The 13,734-nt window shown below is 38.4% G+C and overlaps 2 protein-coding genes across 11 annotated transcripts in view; both read left to right on the top strand.

Moving 5' to 3' along the window:
* The window catches only part of atp13a3 (ATPase 13A3), a 42,520-nt gene extending 33,053 nt beyond the window's left edge, over window positions 1–9,467 (top strand). For 4 of the 6 annotated variants that reach the window (XM_039810576.1, XM_039810577.1, XM_039810573.1 and 1 more), the window contains 8 exons: window positions 90–186; window positions 278–350; window positions 508–685; window positions 1,118–1,296; window positions 1,398–1,486; window positions 1,736–1,816; window positions 2,586–2,678; window positions 3,698–9,467. In XM_039810576.1, the coding sequence (XP_039666510.1) occupies window positions 90–186; window positions 278–350; window positions 508–685; window positions 1,118–1,296; window positions 1,398–1,486; window positions 1,736–1,816; window positions 2,586–2,678; window positions 3,698–3,895 (988 nt within the window). In that variant the 3' untranslated portion in view covers window positions 3,896–9,467. The other 2 variants (XM_039810578.1, XM_039810579.1) reach the window with 2 other exon arrangements.
* A 1,460-nt stretch (window positions 9,468–10,927) lies between these two features.
* The window catches only part of opa1 (OPA1 mitochondrial dynamin like GTPase), a 41,600-nt gene continuing 38,793 nt past the window's right edge, over window positions 10,928–13,734 (top strand). For 2 of the 5 annotated variants that reach the window (XM_039811297.1, XM_039811296.1), the window contains exons 1-4: window positions 10,928–11,150; window positions 12,651–12,975; window positions 13,302–13,398; window positions 13,608–13,715. In XM_039811297.1, the coding sequence (XP_039667231.1) occupies window positions 11,122–11,150; window positions 12,651–12,975; window positions 13,302–13,398; window positions 13,608–13,715 (559 nt within the window). In that variant the 5' untranslated portion in view covers window positions 10,928–11,121. The remainder of the gene's footprint in view (window positions 11,151–12,650; window positions 12,976–13,301; window positions 13,399–13,607; window positions 13,716–13,734) is intronic. The other 3 variants (XM_039811298.1, XM_039811299.1, XM_039811300.1) reach the window with 2 other exon arrangements.

Genomic DNA, 13,734 nt, shown 5'->3' with positions numbered 1-13,734 from the left:
CGTCAATTTGTGTTTTTTATGGCTACATGACATAAAGTTACTTCAAATGTTGGATGGGGAGATGAGACAATGTTTGCTTGCTTTTATAGGGAGGGGCGTGCTGCTCTCATCACCTCCTTCTGTGTGTTCAAGTTCATGGCCCTCTACAGCATCATCCAGTACATCAGTGTCACTCTCCTTTACTCTGTACGTAATGCTGCTTCCACCATAAATATTAGCTGAGGAATTAATGAGAAATCCAGTCTCTGATCTGCGCTGTGTTGTTTTTGTTTCTTAGATCCTCAGTAACCTTGGAGACTTCCAGTTCCTCTTCATCGATATTGCCATCATCCTCCTTATTGTCTTTACTAGTAAGTATAAGAACAGTAGGATAAGGTAAAATGTTTTTTTTACCATGTACTATGTGCTTTTATTTTTCTTAACCTATATCTTTACTTCCTGCCTCTTTTCCCCACCCACAATGTCTGTTTTCTGCCCATCTTCATCATTTTCCCTGCTCCTCTTCAGTGAGTCTGAATCCAGCGTGGAAAGAACTGGTGTCACGTCGTCCCCCATCAGGTCTGATCTCAGGGCCGCTGCTGTTCTCTGTGCTAACCCAGATCCTCATCTGCTTGGGCTTCCAGACCATTACATTCCTTTGGGTCCGACAGCAGTCCTGGTACACAGCTTGGACACCACTTACAGAGTGAGTACCTGCTGTCATTGTCGATGTACCCCAGCCAAACAAAAATAACATTACAACATATTTGTTAACTAGATATGATTTGTGAATAATCACATATCACGATTTAGTGGCCTTCAGGGTTCAGATAGGAGGCGGAAGCGCCGCAATATGACAATTCTCGCGCGAGTAGTAGCCTAGCTGAGCAGGCCACGGAGCTCCGCGCCATTGAAGGGCTCCTTCTAAGCAAACAAAAATAACGATTCTTAGTTTCAGATGATTATACACTAATGAAAAAATAGTTATGAATTTTATATTCAATTTCTGCCAACATAACCCCCTTAATCCTACACACTGCTCCTTTAAATAATTTCCATGTGCACATATTACTGTATTTTGACTACAGACTGAAAATGTTATTTGATTGTTCTTGAATTGAACTCTCCTCTCACCCAGTGCCTGCATCCTGTCATCACATGTTAATGCGTCTGACCACAACGACACAGAGGTGGACGACCACAACATCCAAAACTACGAAAACACCAGCCTCTTTTATGTCTCCTCCTTCCAGTATCTTGTTGTTGCCGTCGTTTTCTCAAAGGGCAAACCCTTCAGGCAGCCTAGCTACAAGAATTGTAAGAAACATGCTTCTCAATAAATCGGTTCTAAAATAGTTGCCAAGTTACTTTTATATGTTATAAAATTGTTTGTGTGTGCTTGTGTTTTCTCTCCCCAGTGCCTTTTGTGCTGTCTGCCCTGAGTTTGTATGTTTTTCTGCTTTTCCTCCTGTTCCATCCTGTCAAAAGTATTGACACGTTTTTAGAGGTAAGAAAACTTCAAACACAAGAAACATACCGCTTTACTCGGCTCTGGTGTAGACTGGAGCTTATTTTATTGAGCTTTCTTGTCGACCTTTATACTCTTGTAATATTTCATATAATATAAAGTCAAAGTCTGTAATTTCACTAAGATGTGCCAAACTGAAGTGTTGCAGATACATGAAGCCTTAAAATAAGGCTATTTCGCTAATAATCTCTGAAGGTCAGCGTTGTATCTCTTTCTCTCTCTGTACAGATTGTTTGTGTTCCGTTTGAATGGAGGGTAAAACTCTTCCTCATCATCTTAGTCAATGCTGCTGCTTCTGTTTTGGTGGAGGTAAGACACACCCTTCAACACATGGTAACAGTAGATGTTTTTCTCATGTTCAGCTTTTGTTTTTTTCATGCAGTGTACTCATCTTTGTCTCATTTAGCTGGGCAGCAGAATAGATCTTATGTTGTGAGAAGAATTTATGTTGTTAAATGAAAATGTTCTCTTCCTTAAAGTGACGAGACAAACTACAGTATCTGTTATTGTTAACACTAAAAGTATGTGAATGTTTTATTGGTGAAATGTTAACGTTTGTTGGGCTTTTGGAAATCATCAAAGCAGCATACTTTTGGGTAGATGGGTGCTCTTTAAGAAAATCATTTATTGCTGTACCACTGCATGATAATAGATAGTTCATGCTGGCTTGCCACACACAGTGTATCACTATGCCTCTGCCTTCTTTTAGATGACTGCCCTTGCATACATGTACTGCTTAGCAGACACCCTAGATGATGCTGCTTCCTAAACTTCCAGTGCAAATTCCTTAATTGTTTTAAGTTAATTAAAAAAAAAAACCTTTAGCAGTTTTGCAGTATTTTGAGACAGTAGTTTCCATACACACTCTTCCTACTAATTTGTTTAACCTCACATGTAATTATTTATGCACAACTTGATGGAAGAAAATCGTTGCCACACATATTACTTAAAGCTGTAATACATTGTGGCTCTGCAAAAACAATTGAAGACCTCTGTGCAAAAAACCAATGCAGAAGCTATGTGAAATCAAGTTAGCATCTCTGTAATTCTTACCCCTGCCCACTACGCTATTTCATAGACCTTCATCCTTGACATCGTCTTATGGAAGCTTGTGTTCAGCCGAGACAAACAGGGCAGCTTTGGCGTCACTCCTGTCGCTCCGACACCACAGGTTGGGAAAATCTGACACATTTTTCTTCAGCCCTTTCATTTTCCTCTTGTGTGGTGTTCCCTCTTCTTTCTCTGTTTCTCTGACGAAGCGCACCTTTCTATTGTAACTTCTAACTAACACATGCATGTGCTCTCCTTCTGGTGTCCCTCTGATGGGCCTTCTGTTCAGGACTTGACAACAGTTGCAGTTTTACTCCAAACCATTCTGTTCTCCAGCTCTGTTTTGAGATAAGCTTCATAACTGCTCTTAAAGACAAGCAATTCACTTAATAACATTCTTGCTTAAGCTAAAAGCTATTTTGAAATTTGGAGCTACTGGGGGTCACTTTTAAACACGTTTAAATTGAGATAGATGGGTTTATGACTGGGAAGTAATTTGTTTATTTTGAAGCTTGATGATCAAGTGAATGCATAATGCTCTCACCTCCTTTAGAAACCACCATAGAACCACCTTGCTGAAGGCTTTTACAACCTTTAGCAAGGTGATAAAGGTCCTACGAAGCTATATTTGCTGCACTAGTTTCCCTATTAGGTCCTAGATAACTATGTCTTTCAACTCTGTCAGTGGTTCATATCAAGAATATTTAAATCGAAGCAAGCTAACCTTAAATGTCTTTTCCAATATAACTTTATGGAGAAATGTTTGAATCCATTTATCTGCTGTGGAATCCTTTGTTTGTTTGATCTTTGACTCCATCAGCTTGTTTTTAGGGAGTGGGCTCAGTCGTTAAGCTGTCTACTGACAACTTTTTCAAACTATTATCATGCTGCATTTTGTTTTTGAATGACTTGCATGCATGAACTCTTGTTGCAATTTACCAGTGTAAGCGGTTTTATATTTTGCATGCAACGGTTATATTAGCATGCCACTGTCAGATTTGCATTGGTCAGTAATAGTGTTTTAGAAAACCTGAACAAAATATGACACCAATTCATGGAACCTTTCATCCCTTTATTTCCTCCTTTTGTCTTTTATTTTAATTTTATTTTTGTTTATTTTTGGGGTTGTCGTATTTTCAGGGTGCCATTGACCTGCGAGCGTACAAGTGTCTATCCCGGCTGTGCTGCCCAAGCAAGATGGCACCCAAGGCTCGCTACATGCATCTGGCCCAGGAGCTCAGTGTGGACCCTGACTGGCCTCCAAAGCCAACCACCACCACTGAAGCCAAGTCCCTCCCAGAAAATGGCTCCTCCTATCAAATAATGACCAACTCCTAGCACCCCCCACAGCCCCTCACAGAAAAAAAAAATCTATCCCTTTCATATAGGAGACATGCTAGCATTTGACACATGTTCATTGAATGCCGATCCAAATGAACTGTCACAGGATTATTGCTTGTCATTACGGTTCACAGAGATTTGCGTCAAATACTGTAGTTCCAGAGATGGTGTTGCAAAATCCTTAGGATTGCACATAAGTACCAAATAAAGTTAAGTTTCAGTTCTCTCAGCACTCTCTCTGGCACAACCACTCGCACGCTCTCAGGTCTCTCTTGCTTGTCTTAAATATTATATAAACATCAATAATTCCAAAATCCTAATTGCAATGTTTGTTCACCAAAGCTGAGCAGCATTCAACCCAGGCTTGGGGAGAGGTGATAAGCCAGGTCGAATATGCACGTTGACCTCTTCAGATTGACTGCCAATGCAGTTTTAATATCCCACTCCACTTTGTCTGTGTGAAAGAGGTATAAAAGTAAGCCAAATTCCAACTCTACTTCAGAGCTATCTTCTGACATACATGTGCTGTCAGAATTGTCATGTAATGGCGTCTTCAGATTTCATTAGCAACCACAGTACAAGATGTCAATTTTAGACAAAGAGTAAAAAAAAAAGCGGAATATCATGTCTGAGCCTTTCAGAATGATCACTGACAAAAATAGAATGTGGAGAAAGGTAGAAACAGATGCTAACCTAGAAGAGGGGTTGTACTTTGGCCATCTAGTATGACCCACTGTTACTTAAACTGCGAGTAAGGTAATTGGTCGAAAAAGAGAGTGTGGATGAGTTTAAGGAAGAGGGTGAAAGAAAGAAGTTTCAACGATCTGATCGTTTAGTTTGTTTTTTTAAAAGCAGCAGCAAGTCCACTCTATGTTTGTGTTTCTGAGCAGCCACCACCTTACTTTTAGGATGTTACATAGTTAGTAACGATTTACAGGTCTACCCTGTTGCAGGTGGTGCAGGCTCTGATTGCTACTATGTAGTGGTCTTATACAGTTAATAAACATATATAGTCATTTTAATGAGCTAGCATTACCATCTGGCAAGCACTCATTGAATTTATTGAAAGGATAGCCCCATGAGATCTAGCATCTCATTTTTAAGGGGGTCCTATTTGAGAGCATGGAATCATGACCAAAAAAAAAAAAGCTTTAAAGCTTACCATTGAATGAAATTACTCACTTGAGAAACCAGTAATTAAATAGTTTTTTAAGCAAACTGCACGTTGTAGGAGATTGGGGAATCTTGGAACGGCTTCAATCAACTTGTTGTTCAGTTGCACACTCCAGGCAGAAGCTCACAAGTAAATGCACAAATAGGCTCATTGGCTGTCAAGAGCCAATGATATAACTCTGGAAAAATATTGTAAATTAAATTGGGCATTTACAGATTTTGTAAGATTTGGAAAATGCACAATAAGTGTGAAAATATTCAAGTTTTTTCAAAGCTGATGGGACACTTAAGAGTATTTGTAAATCTGCTGTCAGCACCGTAATGTTGCATGGTCAATCTTACTGTTGTTCCTGGCCACTTTTCAGTTAAACCCTCGGAAATTTAGAAAATGACTTGAAATGAAAGTGGGCTATAAAAATTGCAAGCCTTAATTACAAAATACAGTACATTATACATCAGATTGATGATTGAAACTACAAATTGATAAACAGCAGAAAGTAATCTAAGGTTGCATTTTCCTCATAATTTGGCCAAAAGTTTTATACATAGTCAAACATTGCGGCTTGTAAAAAGTAAAGGACTTAAAGAGAAGAGCGAGGGAGACAGATGTGCTCATCTTCCCTCAACCACAGGCTGGGACCTGTGGCAGGATCTTCATTTTTACCATTTTAGGGTTTTTAATGAAGATATTATGAAGAAAAAACTGAAAAAAAAACCCTGACAAAAAGATTAATTTCATCTCCGCTTTTTTAGGAAAGCTACTGCATTCATTGGTCCATGCACCAACCGGTCAACAACACTTCATAACAGGATACCTCAGCTGTGATTATCCTAACGTAGCACACTAACATACAAAATGTTAGTACGTACGTGTTAGCATACCATATGTGTTAGCATACCCTGCTAACAGGTTTGATAGGGAACATCACAGCCTTTTCCTCTGGCGCTCCCCTCAGGCAATACATTTGCCCCACTAGTGGTAAAGATCCAACAACAGCAAACGTGTCTCTACAGTACTTTTCATCCATCAAATAATGTTTTCTAGTGTGTAATGAGCTTTACACCCTAATGGGCCTCACACATTTCATTTTTTGTTTTTGCATCTATGAGCCATGGCCTGTCAGCATTAGACAGGAGACTGAAAACATACCAACACTTGCATAAAGCCAGCTCCCTATCTTCATGTTCTGAAGACTTGATGGTTGGAATACTAGAAACATTACTACAAATACAGCATCACTGTAGAATTAAGAAACATTTACATGAACATCTCTGTATTAAAAAAACGCTGGTTATCGTGGACAGTTAATTGAATGCATAAGACCATACAAATCAAAGCATCCTACATTTACAAACTCATGTCAGATTGGCTCCTGAAAGCCACTACTTTTATTTTTCTTTAAAAACTAAATTTCTTCCTATGGAAGATGTGATAAAAGCGTGATAATAAATTAAGGCAAGGCATTGTGCATCTCATCAGCTCGCTGCACATTCAAAACATCCATGCAACAACACCTGCTGCATATGATGGATGTCGATTAGCATATCCACTCCATGTATAACACATAGGCTACCTGCATAGAGAGTTAAGGGCTATATTTTACATTCACTACTCTTTCTTTGACGTTGAAGGTGATTCTTCCCAGAATCTATACTCACTCCCTGTAAGCTTTGAAGGTGGCTGTAAAAGTGTTGCTTCTTCCTCACTAAAAACCTGACTGGAAATTCATTTTAAGATAAGATAATTTGTTAGATTTAAGATAACCATAATGGGCAGCTGGGTAGCTCACCTGGTAGAGCGTGCACCCATATATAGAGGTTTACTCCTCGACGCAGCGGCCATGGGTTCGGCTCCGACCTACGGCCCTTTGCTGCATGTCATTTCCCCCCCCTCTCTCTCTCTCTCTCTCTCTTCTTTCATGTCTTCAGCTTTCCTGTCCTAAAATGGCAAAACAATTATCTTTATAAAAAAAAAAAAAAAGGATCGATAACAATAATGGCATACTGAGCTAACAGGTGGACAGCAGAGAAGCAGTTTATACAACAGAATGGATTGAGGAGTTTTCATTTGCATTTGGCTACTTTTTTAAGCCATTGAAATTGGTACTATTGGAAATCATACTTTTTACAGCCGCCAGAGATAATGTTGGATCCTCAAGAGGCAGATTTAGGGTGGAGTATCACTTTAAAGCAAAGACACCAACATGCTTGCAGCTGGTTCTCAATGTCAATATAACTGTATACTCTGCCTAGCAGCCTGCCTTTCATGTATGGTTTAATAGTGTCCCAAAGTATTTTCAGAGTGCTAATCAGTGGTTTTGAGACACGTCAACGAATGTCAAACTAAATGTATACCTTTCATCACTGACAAATTATTTCTCAAATATCTGGTAACAGCGCTGTATTATGTGACACTTAATTGTGCATGACATCACATAAAGCTTGTCCATTGATTATTGACGATTTTATTCATATAGAAACAAAATCGAAACAGAATCCCTCAATATCTGTAATAACGAGTCTGAAGTTGCTCAGTTCCTAAAAGCCATTGTCTATTGAGATGCTTGTAATATAACAAATGCATATGAAACTTGGATCCATATTGTTTTTATGACAAGCTCATATGTGATATGTGAGTTTTCACAGATACATTTTTTATTTGATGAGCAAAGTAATAGTATTTTGTTATAGTATTTTGTGGGTAAATTCCCAGCGTGAGAAAAAGGATAAACAGTACTGTAGATGAAACTGGTGAGAAATGCATAACTTGGCTCAAATGGACATTCTTGTGCCAATTTGTCAAAAACATGGGTTACATGGATTTCTCTGCCTCTCAATACTCAGTGGTATGTTTTCTTTTTTAAATTTGCTTTCAGGTTTTTTTTTTCTTCTCTAGATACCTCCTGAGGGTAAAAATGAATGTTGTGTAGAGAGCAGAATTGAATGCAATGCAATACTATGGTTATTGATTTTTTTTTTTCCCAAAGACTTTTCATCACATCTGTATTTGAGAAGAAGAAATGTTTAATTTTAGACTGTGTTAAGTTCTGTCAAATCTGATTTGTCTCAGCAGAAATGGACTTTAAAAGGTATTAATTATATTAGAGGTTGGATTCTATCTGTGTACATATAAGATTTACATTTCTAGTATGTGCATACAAGTCAAAAGATGTAGTCATAAACATTTATGGGTTTTGGATTATCAAAGGGCTGGTTTGTCTTTTTCTACTATTTTGGTACTGTGTTACAATTAGTTGTCTTTTGATTTGTACTGTCTTGGATTTATTTGTACTTTCACTTTTGTTATGGAGTTGCATTAGCTTGGATCTTTCTTATTTGGGCATGAATCCTGGGCATTTATTTCACAATTTGAATCAGTTATTGTGAAGTGTGATTGGATCGATATTTGTTCTGTCTTGGATAAACAGCACATGTCTACTTTAGAGTTTACTCTCTTTCTCTAAAGGGGTTTTAAGTAGATTGAATTCTCAGCTTTTTTTTTTTGCTTCTCTTTTGTCTCAATGCTTTGTATAATACCAAGGACCTGACACAAGAAGGGAATTCAACTGGTGTAGTATATTTGGCCCCTTCTCTCAGCAAATTCAGAATTTGAGCAACATCTGCTGATCTTGTTAGATCATCTAATGTACATATTTTTAAAGATCTTTTACATCCATGTAAAATGACAATGTAATTGGCAAAAAGAATGTGCATTGCTGCTAGATATTAGCAGTCGTTTGTAAAAGTGACTATGTTGCTGCTAGGGGCAAAATGATTCAGTCTCAGCTGTCATAACTGCACCTTGATACAGACAATTCATCAATTGAATGACTTGCAAAGTGTAAATACTACTATTGCTCGTCTTCTACGCTACATTTTTGCCTTTATTCTGACACAGCTACGTTAAAGCAATGGCTTTTATGCTGAAACCTCTATGCTCTTATACAGGTACAACATATACCCACTGCTGACAGCATTGGCCTCTTTTTCACATGTATTTTAAACAAACCATCGAATGGCATTTAGATTGAGTTAGCCACTGTGTATACAAAGCCTCATGCGGATGTTGTTTCCTCAGGGAAATGTGTCTATTTGTAATGAATAAAGAAAATAATAAACATTGATGCCCATACTGAATGAAAATATACTGTTAAAACTTTTTATTACTGTACAGTCTGTCTGTATGTCAGCTTTCAGTACAGTTTATCTGGTGTGCTTTTTATTTGCAGCCTACACCTGAGCAAGAGGCTCATCTAGGGCATATGTGTTTTTATTGGCAGAGATGTACTTTTTGTACTCTATAATTTATTTTTTAATTTATTTTCACTTCTTTCTCCCTGAGGATTGTATTTCAGATTTATCTTGATTTCTTTTCAATAAATGTTCTGAAATTGGTCTATGACGTCTAAGAGAAATGTGTGTCCATTTAGCATAAATAGGATAGCATAATGCTGCAGACGCTACAGCAAAGTATATAGTTATATGTAGAGAATAGTTAGCAGGCCTCCAGTTGCCAAAGAGAAATTCAAAGTATGGTGTTTTTTAGAGTTTAGTGCTGCACCAGGTTACTGTAAATATCTTGTGTAACCACAAGATATTTACTGACTTTAGAAGTTGACTGGGACCTAAATGTAAACAACTGAGCAGTGGTGGAATGTAACTAAGTACATTTACTCAAGTACTGTACATTTGAGGTACTTTACTGGAGTCTTTTCTTTCCATGACACTTTCTACTTCTACTCCACCACATTTCAGAGGGAAATATTGTGCTGTTTACTCCACTACATTAATCTGACATCTTTAGTTACTTTACATATTAAGATTTTGCACCCAAAACACATGTAGTTTATAAAATACGTTTTATTATAAATGTAACTACCAAACAATATATAGGCCTACAAGTCAAGCTGAAATGATTAGCCGATTAAACACTTGTTGATTTGACAGAACTGTTATCATTTCCAGTTTCTAAAATGGGAGGATTTTTCTGCATTGAGTACTTGAATACTTTAAGTACATTTTCCTGATGATACTTATATACTTTTACTTAAGTAACATTTTCAATGCAGGAAATTTACTTGTCACAGTATTTTTACAGTGTGGTATTAGTTCTTTTACTTAAGTAAAGGTTCCGAATACTTCTTCCACCACTGCAACTGAGCAGCACGTAATACATTGTGGGACACTGAGGGCCGCTAAGGTTACACAGGTTGTGTCCTCCAAATTCAGGGGTTAGATATCTCATTTGGCAGAGTCTTTTGAAATGTGACTGGCCCATTTTGATGCATTCATACTAGATATGTGGTCTTTAGAGGATCTAACCCCTGAATTGGGACATACGGTACAGCTTCAGTCTTGTGCAGTTCCTCACCCTTAAGTACACAACTGTAGCTTACATAAGATCCTGTGTAAATCAGGAGGCAGGTGCACCATTGCAACAATTGGATTTCCTAAAAATTATTTTAAAAGTGAGACTAGAGAGTCTTACTTAGAGAAATCTTAACTAGTCTTAATCTGCACCTGTTTATTCAAATGACATCCGTATCAATCATGTTATTAGCATTACCCATGTAACTGTCCCTTACTTTGCATTAGGGAATTACTTAGAATTCTTACCATTCTGATGTAACTTAAAGCAGGGGTGACAGAAAGTCATTTTAACTTCACATGTATATACTAGTGGCTCCTTGTCCTATGAAGGCTGATTATTTTATTATTATCTGATGACATCAGCCATTAAGCAAAGTGATGTCCCATATAGAATTTAGAGTCCTTGTATCCCATGGATGTATTATAAGAACGTTGTATCCTCCTACACGTAGGAACTAATACAGTGATGCGTTTTCTGTCCGTGCTGATTTGAAGGAAGTACTATTCACAGGAAGTCGACTGTCAGTTGGCTGTGTCCTTGTTAGCTGAAGAGCTAACGAGCTAGCTAGTTGGCTGCCATAACAGGCAAGCAAATGTGTACCATTTGTAAAGATGAATTAAATCATGCTTAAAGGGTGATTTTGAAAGAGATTTGTGTTAACCCGCTGTTGATAACCACCATGTTGCGTGTCGGGAGTAACGCTGCCTGGTAAGTTCACATTTAATAAAGATAACTGTAGCACAAGCTAGTTGTGTTAGCTAGCTGTGGTAGAAGTAAACCTAGCTAGCTGGTAATTTTGACAGCTGAGGACAGCGTCGCTAGCTAGCTAGCTACCTACCTGCTTCGTGTAAATAGCCATCGTCCTTTATAAAACTAACGTTAGATGCTAACTAACCTCTCTCCACAAACTGCCACTGACATTTATTAGAAGATGCAAAGCGACCTGTGCCGCTGTTGACGTTCCTTAACGTTAGCCAGGTAACGTAAGTTAGCTAACGTTAGTTATTATCCTACAGTAACGTTAGCTAGCTACGTTATTTATCCTACAGTCTCAAACAAATTTACTTAACGTTACAGATTAACGTTATTGTGATTTGACATGCCCTTTCTTTTATTCTTTAATACTGTTTGCTTAGCTAGCTAGCTAAGCATGTGATAGTAATATAGCGTAAACGTGATGAATGTATTTACAGAATGTATTTGAATGTCTGTTGCTGACAGGTTGTTATAGTTAACGTTACCTTAAAATATGTACCAAATCTTTTCTTCGCCTGCATGTTCGTACCTTCTTGTATTAAAAGGACGATTCATAATCGGTAATTTAGCTATGCATTCTATTACACTAACAGTTGCTACTCTCTGTACTGTATCTCGTAGGCTGACTTAGCTAATTGTGTACTGCAAGTAGAGCTGGGCAATATATCGATATCGTGATATGAGACTAGATATTGTCTTAGATTTTGGATATCGTGATATGACATAAGTGTTGTCTTTTCCTGGTTTTAAAGGCTGCATTACAGTAAAGTGATGTCATTTTCTGAACTTACCAGACTGTTGTAACTGTTCTATTATACATTACTGATGATTATTTATCAAAAATCTCATTGTGTAAATATTTTGTGAAAGCACCAATAGTCAACACTACAATATCGTTAGGTATTTGGTCAAAAATATAGTGATATTTGATTTTCTCCATATCGCCCATGACTGCAACATCCCCTGAACAGTAATTTTGCACACCCTGCACTAAACTGTACAGCCTTCCTTCTTTCCCTTTCTTAAACAGTTATAATGTACATCTTTTTGTTATAGTGTCTTTTTACATACCTTTTATTGTAATATATCTATTCTTTATTTATGTTCTTGACTGTAGCAGTACTTTGCCTTATTGTGTATTCCCTTTTTAACATCTTATTGTATGCACCAAATAGACAAAGGTAAATACCTTGCAAGTGTAAACTTACTTTGGTAATACATATCATTCAGTGATACTACTAATACAAGCTTTAGATTTTATCTGGTAGAATGATTCTCTTGAGACTAAAATTTGGTTTTGTGTTACTCTTTGGCCAGTACCAGTATCATCAGGGATAGAATTGGGGGTAATGACCATAAGCATTCACTCAGATTATACATACATTGAAGGGTTATGGTGTTTATAGTTTATGTAGCTTGTGTAATTTATTGTCCATTTCTCTGTCATCTCAGCATGGCTTGCAGGAACCTGGTCTCCACCAACATGGGGGTGAGATTTCGAGTACCACTGCAAAAGCTGCACCCTCTGTCTCGTGCCATCCACCATCGCTACTCGGGAAACACCAACCCCCAACGACCCCCTCATCGCACGGCAGCCCGCTATTTTACCTCTATGTCACGGTTGCCCATGCGGCCTCCCAAGCCTCCCCCAGGGTCAGGGGGCCGTGGCCACCAGCAGCAGCGCAACTTCTGGGTGGCCCGCCTTGCTGCCCGGCTCCTAAGGCTCCGATACATTCTGCTGGGGTCGGCAGTAGGAGGAGGGTACACCGCTAAAAAGGTCAGTATTGAGTGTTTCCAACTCAGGGTTTCTGAACGATTCAGTAGATTTTCTTGCCTATCAACTAGTTTTGAGTTCTCAGTTATTGCATCATCGCAGAGTTAGAGTTGTAATCTTGTCGTATGAGCCATGCGATAAATAGAAAATATACAGAGGGCAACATAAGTAGTCGCCAACCATCTTAGTTTTGCCCATGCTGTCATGTGCCGTGCAGCAAAACCTTTCCTGGGCGCTAAGAGCTGTCCCCTTACTTTTCTAGCCATGATTGCACACTGGTGCTCATTGAAAACAGTAGAGGATTCATAAGCTTGTCATTTTATCTCCAGACCTATGACGAGTGGAAGGACATGCTGCCTGATTTTAGTGAATACAACTGGGTCATTCCTGATTTTGTCTGGGAACTGAGTGAACAAATTGATCTTGGTAAGTTTTCATTTCGATGTCATGATTCAGATTATGTGCTAATACCTGCCCTTGCCTTATTTGTACAGGATCCCTGATTTCAGTAAGTCAAACAGGGACAATTATTCTTAGGTTATACTTGAAACATGGCTGCACAATTATGCATTAGGAGATAAGACTCCCAACCTTTCCGTCTTCTCCACTTGACCTATCATCTCTTCTATTCCCAGATAAACTGGCCAAAGCTCTACCAGAGATGGAGGAAATAGCCAAGCTACTACCTGACTTCGACAAGATAGGCGAGAACTTCACTTTCCTCAAAAGCCTCCTGTCCTCTGGTAAGGGAACAAAACCTTA

Source organism: Perca fluviatilis, chromosome 9 (assembly GCF_010015445.1).
Source record: "Perca fluviatilis chromosome 9, GENO_Pfluv_1.0, whole genome shotgun sequence".
Taxonomy (NCBI): domain Eukaryota; kingdom Metazoa; phylum Chordata; class Actinopteri; order Perciformes; family Percidae; genus Perca; species Perca fluviatilis.
This window is presented reverse-complemented; position numbering and strand designations above follow the sequence as displayed.